The sequence below is a fragment of the Aotus nancymaae genome, unplaced genomic scaffold (genome assembly GCF_030222135.1).
Source record: "Aotus nancymaae isolate 86718 unplaced genomic scaffold, 86718_ANA_hifiasm-v0.15.2.pri h1tg000014l, whole genome shotgun sequence".
Classification (NCBI taxonomy): domain Eukaryota; kingdom Metazoa; phylum Chordata; class Mammalia; order Primates; family Aotidae; genus Aotus; species Aotus nancymaae.
In genome coordinates, this window is record NW_026988425.1 from 119,444,847 (window position 1) to 119,472,540 (window position 27,694).

At 42.7% G+C, this 27,694-nt stretch overlaps 1 protein-coding gene across 5 annotated transcripts in view; it reads right to left on the bottom strand.

Moving 5' to 3' along the window:
• Nucleotides 1-27,694, bottom strand: part of SV2B (synaptic vesicle glycoprotein 2B) — a 199,786-nt gene that overhangs the window by 26,704 nt on the left and 145,388 nt on the right. For all 5 annotated transcript variants that reach the window (XM_012438690.3, XM_012438691.3, XM_012438688.3 and 2 more), the window contains 7 exons: nucleotides 19,894-20,074; nucleotides 19,377-19,528; nucleotides 13,440-13,573; nucleotides 11,963-12,052; nucleotides 5,627-5,737; nucleotides 4,692-4,780; nucleotides 3,731-3,895 (listed from right to left, as the gene is read on the bottom strand). In XM_012438690.3, the coding sequence (XP_012294113.1) occupies nucleotides 3,731-3,895; nucleotides 4,692-4,780; nucleotides 5,627-5,737; nucleotides 11,963-12,052; nucleotides 13,440-13,573; nucleotides 19,377-19,528; nucleotides 19,894-20,074 (922 nt within the window). The remainder of the gene's footprint in view (nucleotides 1-3,730; nucleotides 3,896-4,691; nucleotides 4,781-5,626; nucleotides 5,738-11,962; nucleotides 12,053-13,439; nucleotides 13,574-19,376; nucleotides 19,529-19,893; nucleotides 20,075-27,694) is intronic.

The following is a 27,694-nucleotide window of genomic DNA, read 5'->3' on the forward strand; positions in this document are numbered from 1 at the left end:
ACTTTCCAAAAACACACAAGTACAAAAGCTGCATGCTTTTAGGATCAGAGCCCCCAGATCCCAAAAGAGCCTCTAGAAGCCTGCAAATGATGCTTTGGGAGCACACCAAAACTAAATTGGCACTTTTGTTTCTTCCTGGGGGCAAAGGGATTGATTTTACTACAGGATGATACTGAGGTTTCAATAGAATTTCCTTTGTCAAAACATCCAAGTCTAAAGCCCTGTTTACACAAAACAATTTTCCATCATGTGTGATACTCAATAAAATAATTTCCATCGAAACTTTAAATCGGCCAAGTATGAATAAAGTTAAAGGAGGAATACTGGTAAGGATGGGAGAAACAGAACTAGAGAAACCTAAAGAACATGCATTTATCCATGGAGGCGCTCAAAAGAGGGTTGGGGTTTCAAAGATGAGGTGTTCTCCAGCTACGACCAGCAGATAGCAGCATAACTCAAGAAAAGAAGTCAGGCTCCTTGCATTTCTTAGCTCACTTTCAAAGGTTCCTAATCAGTCAAGGAGAAAAATAGCCAAATTATTCAAACAAGTTGCTGGGGAGAGAGTGGGGGAATTATGAGCTTCAGATAATAGTGGGTGTGCGTTTAGTATCTGTCGGTTAAGAAACATATACCATATGATGAAAGTTACAATGAACTCATTAAACTTTTGAAGAACTTTAATTTTAATAATCACACAAAAACATCTATGTATGTTTGAAGCATAGAAACATGGTAGAACATGTGTGAAGAATATTTACATCTACTCCCAGATAATCCTTGGCACACCTATGCATTCCCAGACCTTGGGAAAAATGTTGACTGCTCTAGTTACCATTACTGCCATTATCACTGTCACTATTGTCAATATTATTCGTATCACAGTGATGTATCACTAAACAATGTGGACTTGAAATGAGGTCTCCTTAAAAGAATTCATCTCTGCAGGGAATGGTGTCATCCTGTAGGTGGCATCTAGTCATCATAATGTCCCTCAGGGGTCCTGAATCCACAGATTCATTACCCGTCATCCACAAGATTCACCATCCACCCATCATCTGCGAGATTCACCATCCACTCATCATCTGCGAGATTCACCATCCACTCATCATCTGCGAGATTCACCATCCACCCATTATCCACAAGATTCACCATCCACCCATCATCCGCAAGATTCACCAACCACTCATCATCCATGAGATTCACCATCCACCCATCATCCATGAGATTCACCATCCACCCATCATCTGCAAGATTCACTGTCCACCCATCATCCACAAGATTCACCATCCACCCATCATCCACGAGATTCACAAACCACTCATCATCCATGAGATTCACCATCCACCCATCATTTACAAAATTAACCATCCACCCATCACCCGCGAGATTCACCATCCACCCATCACCCGCAAGATTCACCGTCCACCCATCATCTACAAAATTCACCATCCACCCATCATCTATAAAATTAACCATCTGCCCATCATCTACAAGATTCATCATCCACCCATCATCCACAAGATTAACCATCCACCCATCATCTACAAGTTTCAATAGTGCTTTCTTCATTCCCTACTTCCTCCTCACTCTCACCCAGCAGTTTGCTGAAAGCCTGGAGAAGCTGAGCAAAGTTAAAAGGACAGAGTGGATCATAAGTCTCCACTTTCTGCCTAGCTGTCTGAACTGTAAAACCTGCTTGTTACAAATCACAAGGACTCCGGGTTGTGTTGACTTTAATGTAGAAAGTATCACATAAAACAGTGCCTCTGTAGGAATGAAGAGTTTCCCAATGAGAAAATATTTGTACTTGTCAAGAGTACAAGATCTGGAGTCCAAATGCCTGGTTTGGGAGATAGATATTTCTATGTATATTAGCTGTGTGATCTTGAACAAGATGTTAACCTCTCTAAGCTTCTGTTTCCCCACTTGCAAAAGAGAAAGCATATTTCTCATTCCCTGGAGTTTTGTGAGATAATCTATGTAAGGCAGCAATGCTCATTAATGTTGACTGCTATAGTGACCATCATTGCCATTATTATCATTGTCACTGCTACCATTAGTATTACTCACATCAAAATAATGTATCACTAAACATTGGGAACTCCAGAAATGAGGTCTCCTTTAGGGAATTCATCTCTGCAGGGAATGATGTCATCCTTTGGGTGGCATCTAGTCAACCATAATGTTCCTTAGTTTTCAATACTTCCAAAGTATCCTAATCAAGCAAGGGTGGCATTTCTTCCTTGGCAGTGTCAACACGAGACCTTCTGACATACTAAAGAGCTCAGACAATGAAACATCTTGGGGGAATTGCCTTCCACCACCATGAGCATTGGAGCTGCCATCCCTGGAGTGTTCACTCTGGACAGAGGATAATGACTCAGATGTCTCTGCAGGAGATATATGGATGCATGGGTATATGAGTATGTAGATATCTGCACCTGGGCTTCGGCATTTTAAAAAATCTGAAAATCTGAACCCATGTCAATGATACTGGGTCCTAAGCCTTCCTTCCCAAAGGCCTCATATTGATAGAAATAATTTTCTTCTTTTTATTGCACACTTTCTCCCCCTAAATAACACGGAGCCTTTGCCAAAGTCTAGTCTTTAAGAACAATATAGAATAAACTGAACGAGGTATCCTTCCTGAACTTCAATCAGTCATTCCTTCCCTAAAGGGGCCAGCAGTTGCTAGGGGCAGGGACTTACTGAGACGCCAGATGTATATGTGCGTGCAGAGATAGGGAGATAGAACATTCACCAGAGGTGAGAATTCGTGGTGTTAATCCTGTATTGCAGTGGTAACTATGGGGCAGTTAAGGCCACTGACACAGCTATCTGGGCCATGGTATTTCAGGTGCTGCTGCGTAGCCCATGGTCACCTACTTACTTACCATTCACAACCTGATGAGCCTGCTAAGCACAATTCAAGAAGGGAAACAGCAGAGGGGCAAATGCTCAGTTTAGTGAGTAATGTGGCATTGAGTACACGTGGTTAAGGTCCTGCCCTGAACCATCTGGAGGGTTTCAGAGGACAGTTTCAAAGAGGCATTCCTAAAGCACAACAGGCTGGATGGCCCATCTCATCAGGCCCAGGACTAGGAGGAGAAGGAGTAACATGGATTGAGAAGGAGCCTCACAAAGGTGTGAACAGGATTTCTCTAATCCTCTGCTGATTTTTTTTTTCCTCTAAAAAACACTCCTGACTGACTATGGACCATACTGATCAACCTCCAAAGTAATATTAGGTGAAAGAATAATCACAGGGCTCTGTTAGTCCCGGCATGGAAAAGTTTCTAGGGTCAAAGTAAAAGCTCAACACTCAGGCTTTGGACTAGTTCAGGAGTCTTAGCAGTAAGAACCTTACGCCCTTTCTCTGGGCAGGCAACTCCACGAGTCATCGCTTTCTGCTAATTTCCATTAAAGGTTTAAGTTCTTGGACTGACAGTCCTCAGTCAAATGTCTCCATCCTTGCATAAAATAGCTCTCGCCAGGAGATGAGAGTGTCACGGAGTCGGTGGCGGAGTGGGGGTGGGCATCAGCACAATACAGATGCAGCCACCGGGGAGCTATAGAGTCTCTGGCAGCCATGACAAGTTGTGATGATGACACTAGCCTTGGCGCTCATTCCCAGCCATATTTGATTCTTATCTTCCCTCTGGCTCCCTCCCAAGAACGGTCCCCACGACTGTCACCCTGATGTGGGGGAAGCCCATTCTCACTCACTTACTTATCATTCACAAGTTTCCCATGTTGGTGGATCTGATTTTCCATCGTAAAGTTGATTGTGGCACCATACACATGCTCACCGAAAAATACCTTCATTTTAGACTTGTATTCTTCATCTTGAAAATAGCGTATCATATCAGGAAACCAAACTGTCAGTCCGTAGTAACTGGAGTGGAGCAGGCAGAAGGTTGGAACAACGACAGGATTAATTCTTTCATGATCAGGGTCTACATTCTTGGTTTGATGTAGATCAGACTCATTGAAAATACATTAATTTGGTTCATTATCAGAAAATCTGATAATATAAATCCTCATATTAATAGATACAAGGGGTAAAATCATGACTACCTCCATAAATGCTAAGAAGGCATTTGATTTAAAAGAATTTTTTTTCCTGATAAAAACACCAATAGATTAGGGACTGATGGACACCTCCTTAACACATAAAAAAATACACGTCTCAGCCAGAATCTTAGTGAATAGGGAAACACTAAAGACATCCCCACTGGCCTGGCACGGTGGTTTAGGCCTGTAACCCCAGCACGTTGGGAGGCTAAGGCAGGAAGATCAGTTGAGGTCAGGAGTTCAAGACCGGCCTGGCCAACATGGTGAAACACCATCTCTACTAAAAACACAAAAATTAGCCAGGCATGATGGTGTACACTCATAGTCCCAGCGACTGAGGAGGCTGAGGCAGGAGAATCGCTTGAACCAGGGAGGTGAAAGTTCTAGTGAGCCAAGATTGTGCCACTGCACTCCAGCCTGGGTGACAGAGCAAAACTCCATCTCAACAACAACAAAAAATGTCTCTGTAGAAGCCACTAATGTTGGTTGTCTGTTACTTTCAAGCAAAGCATCCTATCTGATACAAATTCTCAGTCAGAACTAACTGTAATCCTCAATGTGTAAAGGTGGCAACTGAGGCAAAGGGAATTACGGTTCTCAAGTAAGACAGAACTTACCTTAACGCCATGGCAAACCAGACCACAGCCAGAATCAGTGTGTTCATTCTGTAGGGCCCCATTACACAGTACAGGGCATTATCCCAGACCTACAACCCACACCAGAGAAGGATTGTTAAACAAAGCAATCTGTGAGTTCGTTTCTCTCACAATCAAAGAGCTCATTACTCAGATATTCCAACAAGTTGCCTAGGAACCCATGGAGAGAATGAGTACCCTACTGTCTCCTAGAGGCAGCAACTCTGTCCAAATAACAAGGAAAGGCTCTTCCCTTCTTACTGGCTGGCCTCATATTCTAACAGTCCAATAGGATTTCCCCCAGGAACACAGTATTCCATGAATGTGATTGAAAGCACACTGAGTTAGGACTGCAAGGCACTGAGTCATCTTGACTACTGAGTTCTATACCCTGCCTGTGGGCAGGGGTGATTTTGCAAACATTTATTGACCATACAGCGTGAAGACCGTCCAGTCCCAACAGACTCTGGCTGGCCGGCTGCCTCAGCACTCAACAGCTGACTGGCTCCCTACTTGTAGGAGCCAGTGCTCCAGAGAAATGGCCTTGCTCGTTTAGAAAAATGTTTCTTGTAAAAAAAAAAAAAAAAAAAAAAAGCCTCAAGAGGTTGTTTATTTCACTCACTTTTTCCTCATTGTGGATTATTTTAAAATTTGCTAGAGAGAAGAATGTTTACTCAGACTACACATTTTACCGACATTCAAAATCCCTGCCTTGGGAAAGAAGAACAAAGGAAATAAACTAAGATATAGAGAGCTTTCAGCTCCAGGGCACACAGCAAGTTAGAGGCGGACGAACCCAAACACCGTCCTCCAGGGTTGCCCTAGGTTGGTGGGGGTGTTCAGGGTCTGCATTGTTCATCCTCTTGGGTTAGAGACTCCCACACAGCCACCTTCTCCTCCTAAGTTCCCAATCATACCTGCTTGAAAATGGTCTTGAATCTGACCAGCCAGCGCTGGTACCAAGTTCCCGTTGAACTCTGTATCTCAATGAATTCGTCCATTTGCTTGGGAGTTTTGATGTTGGAAACCTGGAAATTAAATATAGGATATAGAGACTCTGAACCCCACTTTGTGTCGGTTTTCAATGTAGAGTTTAATGTAACTATTGAAACTGATTTAGGGCTAGAGGAGTCTGATTTCTCAAAGATTGTACTCAAACCAAAATCAAAAACCGTTTCTATCACCTCCTCCGATAAACCTTTCATCTAGAGAAAGACAAGTCATAAGAGTGTCTCCATCTCTTTCTTCAGCCAAAGGACTGAAGATATGAGGGGACAACAGAAGAGAAATACCGATGGGACTGGATACTCTGCTGGGAGAAAGCAGTCCCAGGAAGTGGACAGCAGACTCATCATCTCCTGAGCACTAGGTCTAAGATAGCTTGGCTATGCTTTTTTAAACCCTAAAAACAGTGGTTCTTAAACTTTTGGGAGGGCCAGGCACCCATCTGAGAATGTGCTAAAGGCATAGGCTGTCTTCCCTGAAATGTCAAGGAGGATGTAGCCACACTGTGAGCCTCCTGGACTCATCTTGCCTCTCACAGATATGCAGCCTTTGCAAATAAGATCTTCTGCCTGAGGTCAGACAGGAAAACTTCGCACCTAACACAGGAGGCTCTGCAGTAGAACTCTTGGCTGGAGCTGGGCTTCAGGCTATTCAGTACCTTCCTGGATCTGACGAACCCCAGCTACAGCCAAAGGAGGCTAGAGGGAAAGTGAGCACCAACTCAGGAAGCACCTTAAAAACCACACCCCAACGCCTTAAGATATCCTCTCTACTGTCTATTTTTCCATTCGTTGCTCCTTGGAGAAAAAAAACACTCTCTTCCTTTGGGATTAGGGAGTGGGTGTGTTGATGACTTCAAGCACAATTACTCACTCTAATTTATGATTCATTAGAACAACTGTCTATGATTCAGTCTAAATTATCTTGTGTTACCCCAGCCCTGCAGATGGTGCGTTCTCCGCCGAACGCTTCGACTCCTTCTCCTTCCAAAGGTTTCACTGTGAGCTCCTGAGACGGCCAATGGGGCCAGTAAAACCTAGGGCTCACAGCATGGGCACCAAGTGAGAGACTGACTGCCCTAAACTCTCCCTCCAGGTCACCGAACACATCTATGAGCACGTCTGCTGATGGGACGCGCACAACAGCAAAACCGGTAACACCATCAAGCTGGCTGAGTACCCACCCCTGACTGCCAACCACAGGCTGGCTCTCTGAGGTCAGTTACTGCTTTCTGGTTGTCTCTCTCTTTTCATTTCTTTTTCTGGCCCATGCCGTCATTTGCTTCTACATCATTAACATAATCATCAGGTCAGTATAAAATAATAAGCCCATAACCTTTTTAAGTTGCTCTTCCTGTTGAGTTAAAACTGAAAGCAGAAGTTATGCCTCAGAACCTAGTAAGTGGCATGCATGCTGGGATAAGACAAAACGCCAACATTTTATAACCCTCCACACACTGATTTCTGCCCGAACGCCCTTCCTCCAGGTACACTCCCACCCCTAAAATGAAGAACTCTGATCCTGCTGTAAAAGGCTGAGCTTTTGTGTCCGAAAATTGACATTTTTATTGATTTCCTAGCTAAGATCTCATTCATCAGCATTAGGCGGCTACCTCTGTTAAAATAACTAAATGGGAGGCCACCCAACCGAAGTGACTCTAACGCCCTGGGTTCCCACATCATCAAGCACAAACCTAAGTCAGAATTTTAAATAAAATAAAACAAGCTCAGCCAATCCCAGTCGGCTGAGTGCGCACTGGCTATATTATCTTGAACCTCCCACTGGAATAATCCAAATGAGGCAATCGCTCAAACTCTAACCTGGCAAATGCTTTCTCTGCTCTGAGTCCGTCCATGTTCTACCTATAAAAGCCTCTCCCTCGGGCTCCGTCGCCAAAGCCCTGACCCACCTCCACTGTAAGCCACCCGACAGATGAATCACTGTCTCCGTAAATAAACTCTCTGAGATGTTAATGTGCCAGAGTTTATCTCTGAACACAGTAGAATGTGTTGTCAGGAGAGAATGTGGGATCACTTCTCCAAAATGGGGCTCCCAGTGCAGTAAGCCCATTTGGTTGGTGTAGAAGGGTCTTTCCAGAAGCAACAGTTAGGAAAGGCCTGGCTGAGCACCACCACATGGAGCTACTGTACGAGGCGCCCGAGTGTAAGATGTGAGTTGGGAGAAGCTAATGGTGTGCTTGTCACGGGCAGAACAGGGTGGGGAGGAATTCTCTATCAGGACTCCTCCTGGGACAGTCTGTGTGCGTTTGAAACAAATCTGTTAACTGCTCAAGGCATGGGGAAATCCCAAAAAGACACTCTCAGATTTAAAATGCTAGTAACCTACTACACATAAGCAAGGAGAAATGGTTTTATTCCAAAGGGAGAAGAATAGAGAAGGCAGAGGAAAGAGGGTGGAGAGACTGAAAGGGAAAGGGGAGAAAGGAGGGGGAAGGCCGCATTCTGTGATGCAATTCCTCTGTTCACAAATGTTCAGCAAACCCATTAAACCCCAAATGCTGGGTATGAGTTATGTGTCTGTGTGTCTGTCTTAATGTGTGTCTGTGTGTTTGCCTGTGTGTGTCTGTGTGTTCCTGTGTCTGTGTGTCTGTCTTCAGGTGTGTCTGTGTGTCCCTGTATGTGTGCCTATGTCTGTGTGTGTGTCTCCACGTCTTTGTGTATGTGCATGTGTGTTCCTGTGTTTCAGGCCAAGCCGATGTAGTGCAAAAACCAATCCAGTCAATGTGGAGGCAGATTCAGATTCAGAGGCTGGAGGCGGATTCAGAAGACCATGGAAACATCTCCCAGAAAGAAGCAGGAGCTTGGAGAGAAACTTGCACTTCCTCTGACCATGGAAAAGGGCAGCGGGGGCAGGGTGGCAGGAATGAGCCAGGTACACCCAGAAGCCTCACCCATGTGTGGCTTCCACACCTGCAGCACAGCAGAAGCACTACAGGCCATCACAGAGTCAGCAGGGATGGAAGATGGGAGAATCGCTGTGACCCTTTACATCTTTCTTTTCTGTTGTGTTTTTGTTTTTTGGTTTTTTTTTAAGACAGAGTCTCACTCTGTCACCAGGCTAGAGTGCAGTGGTGTGATCTCGGCTCACTACAACCTCCACCTCCCTGGTTCAAGAGATTCTCCTGCCTCAGCCTCCCAAGTAGCTGGAACTACAGGCGTGTGCCACCACGCCCAGCTAATTTTTGTATTTTTAGTAGAGACAGAGTTTCACCGTGTTGGCCAGGATGGTCTCGATCTCTCAACCTCATGATCCGCCCACTTCGGCCTCCCAAAGGGCTGAGATTACAGGTGTGAGCCACTGCGCCCGGCCAACATCTTTCATCTGGAGTATTTCTGTTCATTACGCTTCTTAATAAATGTTTGCAGTACATGTTCTCACTTATAATTGGGAGCTAAAGAATGAGAACTTACGAACACAAAGAAGGGAACAACCAACACTGGGGTCTACTTGGAGGTGGAGGATGGGAGGAGGGAGAGGTCCAAAAAAGGTAACTATTGGGTGCTGTGCTTAGTAACTGAGTGACGAAATAATCTGTATGACAGACCCCTGTGACATGAGTTCACCTATATAACAAACCTTCACATGTACTCCTAAAGCTAAAATAAAAGTTTTTTAAAAATTTGCCAGAAAAGGATTGGCCCCATACTTCAGATATTTTAGAAGCATCAGAATTAAGAAAATATGCAATTGAGGAATTTTTCCATCAAATTTATAACTTGAGGTAATTTATGAAAAAATGTCAAAACATTTTACATAATGGTTAATGTCTGTCCAAGTCTGGCACTGTTTTTTTGGTGTTTTATTTAATCCTTACAATATCCACATTTTAGATTTGATTATCCCTCTTTTCTCCGTGAGAAAAATGAGGCACAGAGAGTACCTTGCCTAAGGCCACGCAGCTACAAAGTATCAAAACTGGGATTCGATACTTTGGGTGCAGATGCTTAGCTACCGTGTGATCCTCCCTAAAAAGCAGCGGTTTTAAGCAACAGGTTAACAAGGATAAGTGGTTTACTGGAGACTGAAATTATGGAAGCTAAAAAATCAAAAGCAGTGAATCAAAGTTTGGTGGGAGTTACTCCAGGAAAGTTTCCTTGAGGAAATGGATTTGAAGTAGGGGAAGTTATCGAAAAGCTGCCTATAGCCTCCTGGTTGGTCAGAGCATGGCAGGCAGGAACACAGCATCTCTGTAACTATCAAGACATCTTTATAGAAATTATCTGGGGTTTTTTTGTTTATTTGTTTTGTTTTGTTTGCTTTTAAAACTGACAAGAAACAAAATTCAGACTAATAGCCAATGATGGTAAGGGTGTAAAGAAATGGGTCCAGGGCCGGGTGCGGTGGCTCACGCCTATAATCCCAGCACTTTGGGAGGCCAAGGAGGGTGGAGCACGAGATCAAGAAATCGAGACCATCCTGGTCAACATGGTGAAACCCCGTCTCTACTAAAAATTCAAAAATTAGCTGGGCATGGTGGCACACGCCTGTAGTCCTAGCTACTCGGGAGGCTGAGGCAGGAAATTGCTTGAACCCAGGAGGCGGAGGTTGCGGTGAGCCGAGATCGCGCCATTGCACTCCAGCCTGGGTAACAAGAGCGAAACTCCGTCTCAAAAAATAAAAATGAAATGGGTCCCCTATTGTCTGTGGCATTGTAGATTGGTACAATCCAGTTGAAATGTGTTACAATTTGGCAGTATATCTCGAGAGCTATAAAAATAACCAAGCTCTCTGAGCCAGCACTTTTATTTCTAGGAGTCTACTCCTAGAAATAAAACAATCCCAGAACATGAAGAGGAAGGAACGATGTGCAAGAGAAGGTTCATTGCACTAGTATTTACAGAAACAAGGAAATAAAACCGGATAAATAAGCTTCCAACATTAGAGACATGTTGGGAAAACAGTGTTAATGGTTGTAGTGTTACCGTTTATTAAAATGATGATTATGAATACTAGGAGACAACATAAAATGATAATGAGGGCTATACTGTGAAATAGTATGTATACATGGGCCAGGCATGGTGGTCACGCCTATAATCCCAACACTTTGGGAGGCTAAGGCAGGCAGATCACGAGCTCAGCAGTTTGAGACCAGCATGGCCAATATGGTGAAACCCGTCTCTAATAAAAAATACAAAAATTAGCCAGGCATGGTGGCATGTGTCCATAGTCCCAGCTACTCACACGGCTGAGGCAGGAGAACCACTTGAACCCAGAAGGTAGAGGTTGCAGTGAGCTGAGATTGCACCACTGCACTCCAGCCTGTGTGACAGAGTGAGACTCTGTCTCAAAATAATAATGATAATAATATGTATATATAAATATTCATACATATGCTTATCCCCAGAGAAACCTGTGTATTACTGTCACCATTTTTTTTTTCAGACACAGTCTTGATCTGTTGCCCAGGCTGGAGTAAAGTGGCACCATCTCAGCTTACTACAACCTCAACCTCCTGGATTCAAGAGATTCTCATGCCTCAGCCTCCTGAGTAGCTGGGAATAGGTGCAGGTAACCACGCCCAGCTAATTTTTTTGTATTTTTAGTAGAGATGGGTTTTCGCCATGTTGGCCAGGCTGGTCTCGAATCCCTGACTGCAAGTGATCTGCCGGACTCAGACTCTGATATGGCTTGGCTGTGTGTCCCCACCCAAATCTCATCTTGAACTGTACTCCCATAATTCTCACATGTTGTGCAAGGGACCTGGTGGGAGATAATTGAATCGTGGGGGCGGTTTCCCCCATACTGTTCTCATGGTAGTGAATAAGTCTCACGAAATCTGATGGGCTTATCAGGGGTTTCTGCTTTTGCATCTTCCTCATTTTCTCTCGCCACCACCATGTAAGAAGTGCCTTTTGCCTCCTGCCGTGATTCTGAGGCCTCCCCAGCCATGTGGAACTATAAGTTCAATTAAACCTCTTTTTCTTCCCAGTCTTGGGTATGTCTTTATCAGCAGCATGAAAAGGGACTAATATAGCCTTCCAAAGTGCTGGGATTACAGGCATGAGCCAATGTGCCTGGCACCATTTTTAAAACAATTAGCAACCTAAGGAAAAACCTAGAAGGATGTCCATCAAAATGCAAAGAATCATTATTATAAAGTGACAGCAATATCAGAGTCTTTATTCTCCTTTTGACAAATGTTCTGTCATGTGCTTAAATTACTTTTTAGCAAAGCAAAGCAGTGAAGAGGAAAACCCCCTGTTACTGGCAGGCAACCCCATACTCACTGTGAACACTTTCTCTGGGGTCCCCTTAGCCCTCATGTTGGTGTCATGCACTTGCTTGAGAATCATCCAGGCTTCGTCATGTTTGCCCATCTGGTGAAACCAAGAAAAGGCACAGGAAAAATTCAGTACTGACTAGGCCTTCTGTTCATTAGGGGTGGAAAATCCTACAAGCTCAATGGGAATGCTGACACGAGCATTCCTGTCAGGTCTGAGGCGACAGCACATGGACTCATTACTATCTAGGACTTGTGAATGACCAGGACAAGCTTCCCTCCCCAGCCATTCTCACAAGGACAATAAGGTTGTGCTTTCAAGGTGTAAATGCTAGGTGGTATTATCATTATACACTCTGAGTAACTAATTGCAGTTATAAGGTTGAGTGGACTGGGATGTGGGAACCACATTCCTCACTGATGAGACAAGGCAAAGAAGCAACATGTTACAGGTCAAACTGTGTCCCCTAAAAAAGGATATGAAGTCCTATCCCCAGTACCACAGAGAGTGACTTTATTTGGAAATAGGGTTGTGGTAGGTGCAATTAGCTAAATTCAGATGATGACATTCTGGAGTAGGTGGAGCCCCGATCCATTATAACTGCTGCCCTTCAGCATGCAGGGAGGAGGCCATGGGATGATGAAGGCCACGACTGCAGTGACGCAGCTGCAAGCCAAGAAATGGCCAAAAAAGCCACAAACCAACAGAACCTAGAAGAGGCAAGGAAGGATTCTCCCATATATTTTCTGAGGGAGCAAGACCTTGCTGCTGCTTTGATTTGGGACTTCAAGCCTCTGAAACTGTGAGACACATTTCTTCTTTTAAGTCAACTCAGTTTGTGGCACTATGCCTCCAAAAAATATATATTTTTTTTTTTTCAAGGTGTAAATGTGAAACATAAATATTTCACATATAAATATAAATGTAAATATATATTTTCAAGTTGTAAATGTGAAATATAAATATTTAACATATAAATATAAATGTAAATATATATATATATTTTAAGAAGAAGTATCTCTTTATCACCCAGACTGGAGTGCAGTGGTACAACCATGGCTCTCTGCAGCCTTGATCTCTGGGGCCCAAGCAATCCTCCCACCTCAGCCTCCCGAGTAGTTGGGACCACAAGCATGCATGCACCAACACACTCAACTAATTATTTCTATTTTTGTAGCGAAGAGGTCTCCCTATGTAGCCCAGGCTAAAAAACTTTCTAATCAGGATCTCAGGACCAGTGGGTGTCGTGAGGCAGCTCCGGAACCGCCCTTCCACAGCCTTGGGAAGGAGCTCCTGCTCTGGGCCCCTGAGCTCTTGAGCCCTCCAGCGCTACAGTCCACGAATCCATAACCTGCCACCATCACAGCAGGCAGGGAGCCGGATTTAATGACGAGTATGGGCCCAGGAACTGAGAGCAGGAAGGAAGGTGGGGTTCCTGTGGCGGTCGCGTTGCTCTCCCGCTGCGGAGGAAGCACTGACTCACCTCTAGCAGAAACCTTGGGCTCTCTGGCATGAACTTCAGGGCCACCATGGACACGGTGCAGGGCAGAGCACAGACGATGACAAACACTCTCCAGCTGTGGAAGTGGTAATTGGTCCCCATGCTGAAGCCCCAGCCTGCAAAGGAGCAGTCAGTCAAAGGATTTCTGGGACATGACCTTTTTCTCTACAGAAGAGTGACTCTGAAGACCTAGCTCACAAACTTCAGGGAACAAGAGAGTCACTGGGGAGGTGGTTAAAATGCAGACTCCTTGGCTGTGCCTCCAAAGCTTCTGATCCATAAGGCTGGGACAAGAGCCACATCTTGACAAATCTGCAAAATGATATTTCTCATACTGCATATTTGTCAGAATATGCAAAATTGTCCAGCTCCTGGACAAATCCCCAGGTCCAGGCCTGGCCTGACATTTACAGAGCCTTGGATAAGAGTACAAGCAGAAGCAATAGCCTGTATCTCTACACAATCGTTATATTTTAAGACAGCAAATGGTGAAATGAAACATATTCTATTTGCCTGCCTCAACAAGCAGCAAGCTAGAAGTCTAAGCCCAGACTCTACACCCACCTGTGCCACATCTCCCACTCCCTCCTGCCAAGTGAGGGACCACGTGCTAACATGCGTGGATTCACCACTGTGATGAGAATGGGCACTCTAGTCTTGATCTCTTGAGTTTATGGGAATTCCTGGGTCCTGGGCACCCAGAGCATAATCTAGATGGAGAGGGGGATGGGGTCAAGGCCTCAGAGATCCCTGGCCTCACGGGAAGGAGTGCAGCCAGAGGAAGGCCAGAGCAGGCCCTCGTATGGCCCAGGGCTTCTATTGGAGATCCCTCTTACCCAGGTCAAAGGGCAATGCCAGCTCCAGGTAATTCCAGTACAAAGGGTTCAGGACCACATTTTGAAAAACACTTAAAGTTGTAATATGACTAAACAATTTATTCAAATAAGAGGCAACTACATTCAAATGCATCCCACCATCACTGAAATGGGAAGATAATGGGCTCCTATTCCATCATTATTATTCAAAGCCTTGCTAAAATCATATTCAGGAACAACATTCAAGCATTGTTTTGACTATCCTCATAGGTAGCAAACCTCCCTCTTTTAAGTAAGAAAGTGGAAAGAGCCTAGACTTTTGCAGTCATAGAGATCAGAGGTCAACTTCTGGCTTGATCCTATCACATTGCATTGGCAGGTTTTTACCTCCACAAATTTGCTATGTGTGAACGCTCCTGGCAACCCATCACACTTCACATGTCTAGAGAGTAGATTTGATTTTTTTTTTAGAAATAGGTACATGACATTTAGTGCCAAGGCTGTTGAATAAAATAGATAAATGTCAGCAAAGATCAGCAAAAGAATTATTTTAAAAAAATAGAGCCAAGGTTATAAAATAGACTGGTTTCTCATGCCATAAAGTATTTCTGAAGACAATTCGAATGGTATTTTTAAAGACAAGACTATGTAAATAAATATATGAATTTTTAAAGTTTAGAGGGCAATAATTTTCTGGATATAAAACTTGTATTTCATTTACTTATAACCACCACATATGGCCAACTCCAGTGGCAAGCAGCTTGTCTTGAATTTTTATCACTCCCCGTTGTGGTTCCACTGGTTCTACTCGCAGCAGACTCCTAACCAATTATCTGCTGTTCCTGCAGATCTTTTCCACTTTATCTGTACAATTAAAAGACTAGGTAGACGGAATCTCAGTTTGGAAGTGTGGGACTGTGGCCCCTTGGGCACCTTTGACCACAGCAACTGAACATACATCTCATCCAATACACTCAATCAGAAGTCTCTTAGCATCTCACTGAGGTTTGTTCAATCATTTTAATTTTAATTAAAAAGCCTTTCCCTTCTCCTGGGAGTAACACTAGAAAGAGAAAGATAAAACCATAGTGATATTTACATATTCTCACCTCATGTGCAAAAACTATTCTGGCATCATTAGAAGTAAAGTGGATCAAAAACACAGCAATCAAACTCAGATGGATAAGCAGGGAAGAGGGGCAGAAGCAGCTATGTTTATAAAGTATTCTGCTTCAAAAAGATCTTTTTCTTTATGATAATATGCACAAATTATACAAAATCCATTATTCCCTCATGCCTCTATGGCTTTTACGGTGATTTCGGTAATCCGAATTTATCACATTCATTAGGCACATCTTTGAGGCCCTAAATTAAATAAAATTAAACAGCAAACTGCTTCCAAATATTTGCAACAATATTAATTTGGAAGCATGGAAGCCGGGATTGTTCTGTTTGCTGATTCTTCTAGTTTGCCCTACTTTCCTCTGTCAGGATTTCACAAACAGCTGGTGATGCTGACTACAATGGGAATTAATCTTCCATAATATATCCATTATTTTTCTGAGCTATACCCATGAGTTCCCAGGAAAACATTCTGAGCTTTGTAATTTTCTTTCTCAATGAGCCAGTCACCCAAATTCCTGGTGCCAAGACTTCCCCTCACTTCATTCTGTCAAAATCAATTAAATAGTTTACAGAGGCTGTACATACGAATATCAGTCTCTTCTCAAGTTACACATGCATTTGTTCGAGGATTACTGCCTCAGGCACACTGGAAAATACCATCAAATGTCTGTCACTGTGGATAAAACATCTGAGGCTTAAGATAAACAATGGCTCTTGTTACACTCCGCTTCTAGCCCACCATATTTCTAGGATGGATTGTCCCCAAGTGAATGCCTGTTTCAATTAAGCCTGATCATCCAGGAGGCTTCTGTTTTAAAATGGAATATAAAAGTCACAGCTATCATACAGCCATACTCATCAGGAAATATCCTGTCCATCTGGGGTAAAATATATTTATTTTTCATTTTCATAGGTTACTGGGGAACAGGTGGTGTTTGGTTACACAAGTTAGTTCTTTAGTGGTGATCGGTGACATTTTGGTGCACCCATCACCCAAGCAGTATACGCAGCACACAACTTGTGGTCTTTTATCTCTCACCCCCTTCCCACCCTTTCCCTGAGTCTCCAAAGTCCATCGTGTCATTCTTATGCCTTTGCATCCTCATAGCTTAGCTCCCACTGATGAGTGAGAACATATGATGTTTGGTTTTCCATTCCTGAGTTACTTCACTTAAAACATAATCTCATTTGGGGTAAAGTATTTAACTACAAGCCCTGCTGTCAGGCTGCAGTGGTCAGACAGTTACCAAGTGGCCCCTCTGTCATGGACATCCCATCTACGTCATTAAACATGTCCCAATCCTGAATTCTTTTACTGCTTTCCTAGAAATCAGACACTTACACAACAGCGTGTGTGTTTGTGTGAGAATGTGTGTTTGTGAAGTGAAAAAAAGGATGCAGTTTGTAGTGACTACTGTGGGTTGCCAACTCCCCTCACTACACCCTCCTGCCTTTTCCTCACCACTGTGTTGCACACCTGTGGTTCGGGTAGGACTGACCCCAGTCCTAGCTCCAGGGATGGTGAAGGAAGTGGATCTGAACTCTTCCAGGCCTGCATCCTCTGGTGTCCAGTGATTGGCTGAGGTGGACACATGACCAAGGCTGATCCAATCAGAGGGAAATCAAAGACCTTTCTCATTGGCCAAGTGTGAGGGCTGACTTTCCCCATGGAACAAGCAGTTTGCAAACAGAAAGCCCAGAATTGCTAACGCTTCCAGGAGGGAAGCTAGCCTGAGTACTAGGATTATCTTGGAATTTTTCTCAACATTAATTCCTCTGTGCACCCCAAGAATTGCCAAAGGTTCAGGCTGGCAGGGATACCTAGAGCTGATTATTTTGGGGTCCCTTCTCCCCTCCATTTTACAGGTGAAGGAACCAAGGCTGAAAAGATGGATTGACTTGTCCCCTATCACACAGCACCACTATCTGAATTCAGCTTTTATTCAGATTTCAGTAGCTTCCCTCCATAAAAGATTTTTCAATCACTTCATTTAAATGTGAAAATAGGCCAGGCACTGTGGCTCACATCTGATTTAATCCCAGCACTTTGGAAAGCCAAGGCGGGTGGATCATTTGAGGTCAGGCGTTGGAGACCAGCCTGGCCAACATAGTGAAATCCCAACTCTACTAGAAATACAAAAATTAGCTGGGCATGGTGGTGCATACCTGCAATCCCAGATACTTGGGTGGCTGAGGCATGAGTATCGCTTGAACCCTGGAGGTGAAGATTGCAGTGAGCTGAGATCAGCCACTGCACTCCAGCCTGGGCGATAGAGTGAGATTCCGTCTCAAAAAAAAAAAAAGTGAAAATAATCTCACAGTTTTCAAACATTTGGATCAGCTAACAGAGAAAATGATATTGTGAGGAAAAAAGAAAAGCAATGCCTCCGAACCATATAATCAACAGCATACTACACGCGCAATTAAAGTGTGTGTTTGAGTGAGGGATAGAATGCAGAGCTTGATATCAACAGTAATACAAGTTTGTATCTAAAATTATGGAGAACTAGAGTGACAGAATTGGCTGGAAAACCCTTCAACTCTTTTTTCACTATTCTTGTTCATATTTCCTGTTTCTGATATAAAATCCAGTGGATTTTCAAGTACTAGTATGGCAAAGACAACATGCTGTTCCCAAACCCACTTCCTCTACTCCGTGGGCACGTGGCTAGATTATTACCCAATGTCCCTTGCAGAAGGGTGTGGTCATGTTACAGGTGGGGGCCACTGGAATGTGAGTAGAGATGGTGAGTGTGCTCCACTTCCTGGCCTGCCCTTTAACCAATCCATAACTGCCCGTTCTCTCTCCCCAAACCGGAGACCTTGTAAGCTGTATGTTGAAGATGACAGAATGACACAATGGAAGGAGTCTAAACTCCAGGATTACTGATGGAGCACAGCCACCTGCAGATCAGAAATGCCAGCCGGACCTCACATAAGGGAGAAGATTTTGCTGTGTTAAAACACGGAGATTTCAGGTTCATCAGCTTGTCAGGGTAACGTACCCAGTAACACCTTAACTAATAACAGTAGGTACTGTCTAAACCAAGGCTTGTTCTGAAAAAGATATACATGGAGCCTCCATTAGCTCAAAAAGCAGAGCAGAGGAGGTCATATTTAAAACAAGACAATAAACACGTGGTGAAGTAATGGTCAGCTTCAGGGGAAGCTCTCTGCTACCCCCTCAGGGTCTGCACGATTCTAAATCACTGCAAAGCCTGTACTCATAATCAGTGATTTACCAAAAATGGTTTTGAATGATGATAGAATTACCTAGTATATTCCAAAAGCAGAATCAAAGTCAAAATGGCTGCCTTCTCCCTACTTTGCTCTTGACAAAACCAGTAGTAAAAGTGGATGTTGCCAGGTCTCTGTCCAGAGAATACAATGTTTGCAATTATCCAGGAAAATAAAATTGTCCCGGCTGATACCATGAACTTGTCTCTAAGGGCAGCTCCACTCCCACAGCCAAACAAGAGTGATGGCAGGCACTAGGGTAGAAAAACTGTAAGCCTCCTGCACCCGAGGGGACATCAGGACTCCAGTCCCCACTCTGCCACATGCCAGGGACATGGCCTTAAGCAAATCACCAACTTCTCTTGGTTTTCATTCCGTCATCTATAAAGTGAGCTTACCAAAGCCTAACTTGCTCAGCAGGGAGGAGGGCCGGAGGAGATGAAGGTTGACATTATTTCAAACAAAAGTAAGAAAAAGAGAAATGGAGAGAGGGAAGCAGAAAGGGAAGAATAAAGGAAAGGAAGGAAGGAGAAAAGAGGGTGGACAGGATATATTTTTCCAAAAAGACACGTGAATTGAAATTAACAATGTGTCTGCAATGTTAGAAGTTCTTAAGAACAATCAAGGTCACATACCGGAACTGTGTATGAGTACATGGAATAAGGGTGAGGATAGAAACTATTGTTTGGGTGCAGGAGCTATAGAAACAGGGACCCCTAGGCTGTTTTGAGCCGCAGCTCACCGTAGTGTGGGATGATGCTCCAGGCCATGGCAGATGCGTAGAGTCCCCCAGTCATCCAGAAGATGCCCAGCCAACTGAGGTGTTCTCCTCGCTTCTCCCGAGACAAGAATTCAGAAAAATAGGCAAAAACAATCGGCAGAGCACCCCCAATACTGCAAAGAGAAAATGTCAGAGGGAAAGAATCAAGTCATACACTAAAAATGGTCATAGCAGAAACCAAGTTGCCTATATCCCACCTTAGGCTCTGTGGTGAAATGACCCAGTGAATTTGAGAGAATGGCCAGGCAGTTCCTCTCTACATGTGGGAAGCAGTCTTGGATTATTTTAACATTACACGCTGACTTCAGAGCCTAATCCTAACCCTAACTCTTTCTAAGGTTCGACTTTAATATAGTATCCTGAAAGTCAAACAAAACGTCAGTCCAAGGGTTTCTAGAGTTACCACTCAGAGCTAGAGTACCAGAATGGATGGGCCATTGGTCTTGGAGGGTCCAGCTCCAGCTCTCTCAGAACATACCCAATGCCTGAGATGAGTCGGCAGAAGAGGAAGGCTCCATAACCCTGCACGAAGGAGGAGAGGGAGGCGAAGGAGGCATTGACGGCCAGAGATATGCTGAGGACTCGCTTCCTTCCCAGCTTATCAGCCAGGCCGCCCAGGATGAAGGCCCCTGCCATCATTCCCAAGTAGACTATCATCCCTGTGATGAGGGTATGGAGGGGAGAGAATAGAGAGAAAAGACAAAAGATTAGAAACTATACGATGTTTAGAAAATAAAATGCTCATTTTTACTTATCCTAGAATTTTTGTGTCATAGACACAAAATGGTACAATGTGATATTTATGGCAGATTGGAAGTGCTATACAAATGTGACCTTTTACAAATGTTATCTTTAAAAATGGCCTCGCCAGGTTTATACACATGTACACAGACTAACACAGATCAGTCAAAACTGAGATAGCTGTAAGACCACTCATTTAGTTGTGTCATCTGCAGATGAGGGAAATGCTGTAAGTTTTTAAGCACGGAAAGTGTTTTTGCTGCAAAAGCCCTCAACTGGTGGATTACATTTCAGGAGAGAGTTTCCAGGGTAAAGTGTGGCAAAATGGATACGGGAAATGTTAGGAAGGAAAAGCATGGTCCATGTGAAAAACAGCAATTGTCACCAAGGCCAGCTATCTTATTACCATCCAAGAAGGACCTTTCTTCAAGCTACAACCAATGAATAGACTTAAGGAAATGTAGCATGTTTGTATATGGTGTGAGATAAGGGTTCAGTTTCATTCTTCTGCATGTAATATCCAGCTTTCCCAATGCAATTTATTGAAAAGACCGTTTTTCGCCCCACCGTGTGTTCTTGGCACTTTTGTTGACGATCAATCGGCCACAAATGTGTGAATTTATTTTTGAGCTCTCCATTCTGTTCTATTGGTCCATATGTCTGTGTTTATGCCAGTACTATTTTTTTTTAATTACTACAGTTTTGTAGTATATTTGAAAGCAGATAGTGTGATGTCATCAGCTTTGTTCTTTCTGCTCAAAATTACTTTGCCTATCCAAGTATTTTGTGGTTCTATCTGCATTTTAGAATTTTTTTTCTATTTCTATAAAAAATGCTACTGGAATTTTGATAGATACTGCATTGAATCTGTAGATTACTTTGGGCAATATAGATACTTCAACAATATTAATTCCTTCTATTCATAAACATGAGATATCATTCCATTTATTTGTATCTTCTTCTATTTCTTTTTCTTTTCTTTTTTTTTTTTTTTTGAGGCGGAGTTTCGCTATTGTTACCCAGACTGGAGTGCAATGGCGCGGTCTCGGCTCACCGCAACATCCGACTCCTGGGTTCAAGCAATTCTCCTGCCTCAGCCTCCAGAGTAGCTGGGATTACAGGCACGCACCACCATGCCTGGCTAATTTTTGTATTTTTAGTAGAGACGGGGTTTCACCTTGTTGACCAGGATGGTCTCGATCTCTTGACCTTGTGATCCACCCGCCTCGGCCTCCCAAAGTACTGGGATTATAGGCGTGAGCCACCGCGCCCGGCCTCTTCTTCTGTTTCTTCATCAATGTCTTACAGTTTTCAGTATAAAGACCTTTCACTTCCTTGGTTAAATTCAGTCCTAATTTTTAATGTTATTGTAAATGAAATTGTCTCCTAGATTTTGTTTTCAGATATTCATTGTTAGTATATAGAAACACTACTATTTTTTATGTTGGCTTCTTATTTTGAGACTTTACTGAATTTGTTTATTAATTCTAACTTTTTTTGGTGGCGTCTTCAGGGTTTTCTATGTATAAGATGCTGTCCGCAGAGACCATTTTACTTCTTCATTCATGATTTGGATGCCTTTCATTTCTTTTTCTGGCCTACTTGCTCTATGTTGAATAGAAGTGGCAAGAGTGGGCATTCTTCTCTTGTTCCTGATATTAGGGGTAAAGCTTTCAGCTTTTCATTATTGACTATGATGTCAGTTGTGGGTCTGTTACATATGGCTTTTTATACTTAATTTGTTGAGAATTTTTATCATGAAAGGATGCTGAATTTTGTCAAATGCTTTGTCTGCATCTATTAAGACGATGATATGATTTTTATCCATTATTACATTAATGTCGTGTATCACATTTATTTATTTGCATATGTTTAAACATCCTTTCCTGCCAGGGACAAATCTTACTTGATCATGGTATATGATCCTTTTAATGTGCTGTTGAATTTAATTTGCTAGTATTTTGTAGAAGATTATTGCACCTTTGTTCATCAGGAATATTGACCTGTGATTTCCTTTTCTTGTAGTGTTCTTCTCTGGCTTTGGTATCAGGGTAATGCTGGATCTGTAAAATGAGTTTGCAAATGTACCTTTTCCTTCAATTTTCTGGAAGAGTTTGAGAAAGACTGGCATTAATTATTCTTTAAATGTTTGGTAGAATTCAGCAGTGAAGCCAGCAGGTCCTAGGCTTTTCTTTGTTGAGAGATTTTTGTTACTAATGCAATCTCTTTAGTCATTATTGGCTTATTAAGATTTTCTATTTCTTCATAATTGAGTCTTGGTTGATTGCATGTTTCTAGAAATCTATGCATTTCTTATAGATTACACAACTGGTTGTATGTAATTTTTCATAATTCTTGTGATCACTCATATTTCTGTGGTATCAGTTGTGGTATCTTCTCTTTCATTTCTAATTTTCTTTTTTCCTTAGTCTAGCTAAAAGTTTGTCAGTTTTATCTTTTCAAAAAACCAACTCGATGCTTTAACTATTACACTTTGCTGCTCTTTATAGATAAGCATTGGTCAGATTCCTTTGCTCTACATTAGTTCCTTCTTTAATCATCTGCTCACCCCGAGTATTGCTTGCCAAGTGAGGAATGGTTCCATCCTTTCAAGGAGATAAACAATAAAATGTATGATTATCTCTGAGAAAAAGTGCTCCAATAAAGGTATTTGTTCGATATTATTAAAACCCAGAAGAAGAGCAAAGCTTGTATATACTTCACTCAATGTGGGAAGGCTTCCAACAGAAAGACATTGATGTGTTCTTGAAAGACAAACAATTTAACCTGATTTCCAGTTGTTGACTGAGGCAAAAAAGAAAGTCTGATACGTTTGGGCAACTACTTGTAAGTAGCCTAGCATCAGTAGTGCATGGTTCATGTAGGGAAACCTGATGAGAGTTCAGACTAGAGGGTAGGACAGAAGCCAGATCATAAACACCTCAGAGGGTGGGTGTGTGTGTGTGTGTGAGAGAGAGAGAGAAAATGCAGATATATGATATGTATGGACGCATGCCTGTGTGACTGTGCACACATGGGTGTTTGCATGTATGTTTATGGGACCATAAACTGAAAGCAGAGAATGAGAAAAGAGAGTTAGAGGAGTGGACGAGCAGTTCAGAGATTTGCTGAGAACTAGTCTCTACACCCCATACCCTAATTCCACCCTGGAGAAAAACACTAGCATCCAATAAAAGTCTATTTTTTTCTTTTACTTCAATAAAGCTATCTACAGCACTTCTCAAACTTTACTGAGCACATAAATCACCTGGGGATCTTGTTAAAATCATATTCTGATTCAGCAGGCCTGGGGTGGGCCCTGAGATTCTGCATCTCTAACAAGCTCCCAGCTGAGGCCAGTGCTGCTGGTCTGGGGACCACACTTTGACTAGCATGAGGCTAGAGCACACCTGTCCTCCTGTAAACAGTAAATAGTGATGAGAATCCAGGCCTTGGAATCCAAAGATCTCATTCACTAGTTGTATGATTTGGGAGCAAGACCTCTCGGCTTCTGAGGGTCTCCATCACCTCATTTAAAAACTGATTACTGAATTAGAGATGATCTCCAACTTGTCTTCTCATTAATTTTTTTAAAAAAAATTTAAGGGAGAGAGATCCAAGATGGCTGATCACAAGCAGCTCGGGCTCGTAGTTCCCAGTGAAAGCGCAGAGAACGAGAGGACGCCACACTTTCAGACGAATATTTGTTGCTCACAGACCAGGAGATTCCCAGCAGAGGAGCCCCACGTATCGCCAGGGCGACTCTTGTGGCCGGCGCAGCGGTTTAGCTGGCGCCTTAGCATGCCAGTTTTTGGTGCAGAGTCCGGAGATTCCCGGGCAGAAAAGCACCATCCATCTTAACACCGCTGTTTTGGCCGGCGCAGTGGATTGCTCAGATTTCGGCGCTGGGAATCAACAAGTTTGACATCTGCTCAGAGACCTAGTTAGAAAGTCGGTAATTACAAAGACAACAGATGGATAAATATATAATGAAGGGAAGAAATCAGTGTAAAAAGGCAGAGAATACTCAAAATCAGAATGCCTCTCCCTCTACAGGGGATTGCAATTCCTCATCAGTAACGGAACAAGGCTTAATAGATTACGAGTGTGTTCCAATAAGAGAAGCAGGTTTCAAAACGTGGGTGGTAAGAAACTTCTGTGAATTAAAAGAACTTGTTCTAACCCAATGCAAAGAAACTAAGAACCTTGAAAAAAAAGTTTGACGAAATGTTAACGAGAATGGACAATTTAGAGAGGAATATAAGTGAATTGATGGAGCTGAAAAACACAACACGAGAACTTCGCGAAGCATGCACAAGTTTAAACAGTCGAATTGATCAAGTAGAAGAAAGGATATCAGAAGTCGAGAACCAGCTCAGTGAAATGAAACGAGAAGACAAGATTGGAGAAAAAAGGATGAAAAGGAATGAGCAAAGTCTCCAGGAAATATGGGACTATGTGAAAAGACCTAATTTACGTTTGGTAGGTGTACCTGAATGTGATGAAGAGAATGAATCCAAGTTGGAAAATACTCTTCAGGATATCATTCAGGAAAACTTTCCCAACCTGGCAAGGCAGGGTAATATTCAACTCCGGGTAATATTCAACTCCAGGTAATACAGAGAACACCACAAAGATATTCTTCAAGAAGACCAACCCCAAGGCACATAATCGCCAGATTTATTAGGGTTGAAATGAAGGAGAAAATACTAAGGGCAGCCAGAGAGAAAGGTCAGGTTACCCATAAAGGGAAACCTATCAGACTTACAGTAGATCTCTCAGCAGAAACCCTACAAGCCAGAAAAGAGTGGGGACCAATATTTAACATCCTTAAAGAAAAGAACTTTCAACCCAGAATTTCCTATCCAGCCAAACTAAGCTTTATAATCGAAGGAAAAATTAAATCCTTTGCGAACAAACAAGTACTTAGAGAGTTCACCACCACTAGGCCTGCTTTACAAGAGCTTCTGAAAGAAGCACTATACATATAAAGGAACAACCAATATCAGCCTTTCCAAAAATATATCAAAAAGAAAAGAACATCAACACAACGAAAAATTTACACTAACTAATGGGCAAAACAGCCAGCTAGCATCAAATGCTAGTATTAACGTTATATATATTCTAATTGGATTAAAAGCCAAAACCCATCGGCATGCTGCATCCAGACCCATCTCACATGCAACGATACACAAAGACTCAAAACAAGAGAAGGAGGAAGATCTATCAACAAATCAGAGAGTAAAAATAAACAAATAAACAAAAAGCAGGAGATGCAATTCTCGCCTCTGATAAAGTAGACTTTAAAGCAACAAAGAGCATAAGAGGCAAAGAAGGACATTATATAATGGCAAAAGGATCAATGTAACAAGAAGAGCTAATGATTTTATAGATCAACGAGACAGAAAATTAACAAGGACATTTAGGACTTGAACTCAGACCTGGAACAAGTAAACTTAATAAACATTTATAGAACTCTCCACTTCAAATACACAAAACACACATTGCCACCTCACACCTATTCCAAAAGTGACTACATAATTGGAAGTAAATCACTCCTCAGTAATCGCATAGCATTTCATAGGTTTAAATGAAATATTGGTTGGCTGCTCGTTTGTTATTTTCTTCCCTTATTCCTTCCTGTTTACATCAAGTATAATTATTGGTATAAAAGAGGTTTTCAATACCCATTACTAAACTGCATTCTAGCCTGGGCAAGAAAGCAATACTCCCATTCTCTCTCTCTCTTTCTCTTCCTTTTTCCTCCTCTTCATTATTCTTTTTCTTTCTTTCAAAGAAAAAAAAAATTAAATAATGAAAGATTAAATACTGTGGATTTCCCAGGAAGAAGATATTCAGATTAAAAACATAAACTCAGACACAAATATTTGATTAAACTACCTAAGGCCATACAAGGCATGTTTATGACATTGTACACATAAGATCAAAATATTACGTGCGCCAAAAATATGTACAACTATGATAAATCGATTTAAAAAGAAACAATAAAGATATCCTTAGCAAAAAAAGTGGCTTCTAGTCTACCAGTCTGCAATCTTAGCAATGAACACTGTGCAGTTATGAAACTATTGTCTCTCCGCTCCAAAGCCACCCTTCTAGACGCTGCTTGGTCCACAAATCCCAGTTTGGCTAGCTACTCTCTGCGAGGCTCTGCCAATAGAGGGCGCTAAAGGGAGGCTTCAGGCTGGGGAAGAAAGACAGGTCCTGTCCTTTCTGTTCCTGTAGGTTTCATCCCGACTGCAGCAATTCCTTTCCAGACAGCAGCTGCATCCAATCAGCAGAGGTCACACTGCAGTCCATTCTCCTCTCCCACACCAGCACCTGCCAGCTGGGGCCCCTCTTCAGAGATCTGAGTTACAGCTTCGTGGAACCCCTTTTCAAGATTCTAAGTTATAATCATTCCAATCTCTTTCCTTTATTCCCCAAGCCCTAGGAGAGGTAGCTTCTCCCTGCATTTACCACCTCAATGATACCTTTCAAAAGAGTTTCATTCACCGTTAATAATTTTTACATTAAAATCTCTATTTTCAAGTAACTGGTATGATTTCTGTCTCCTGACTATCTCCTGACTGATCTAGACCCCTAGACAAACTGAAAAACTTTAGAAGTTAGATGTTGAATCCAACCCCTTAGTTTTACCAGATGAGGAGGCCGAGCCCCAGAAAGGGTCAGTAACTTGCTGAGAACCTCAATGCTGGCGGAGGACCTACTGACACTGCATTTGTGGTCTACTGGCTCCAGGCCTGGTGCTTTCACTACTAAACCTCACTGTCCAAGACTATGGAGGTACCAGAGAGAATAAAAAGAGTTTCTCAAATCCTGTCTTAGAAGTCTAGAAAAAGGAAGAATGGAGGAAAAATGAGCCTATCACCAGGGAAGGGAAATACAAAATTAACAACATCTCTGGAACAACTATGCTATTAGACTCATTTAAAATCTGCCTTTAGCAAAAGAAATTTTAAAAATACATCTGGAAAATTAGAATTCAGTGGAGTTACCAAAAATGTCTTTAGTGTGAAGCAGATAAGGAACTAGTTAGAAAGCTAGAAATACAATCATCCTCAATTTCACTCAACAAGCTTAGTGGCATATTAGAGTCATTTTGACCCTTTAATATACTGAGATTTTTGAGGATATTGAAAACCATGATTGGTACTTGCAAAGTAGAGGGGGAGGAGAAGGAGGGTGAAAGGAGGAGGGATGTGAGGGAGTGGAAGAGACTTTTAATTGGTGGTAACACAACAAAGGAAATATAATACCCCCGCCCCTCCCCCCCCCCCCCCCCCCGCCGCCACTTGGAAGAGGGAGGAGCCGGCATTGACAGGCATCATGCAAGCAAGAGCCCAATTCTGAGACTGAGACATCTGGGCCGTGGTCCTGGCTCCACGATTACCACCAGCATGACTGTGTACGGCGCATTCAGCCTCTCTGACCATTATTACTTCTTTGTAAAATTCAGACAACAGTGCTTATCTTTGCAGAATTGTTAGGATTGTATAGGTGAATGGATTTAAAGT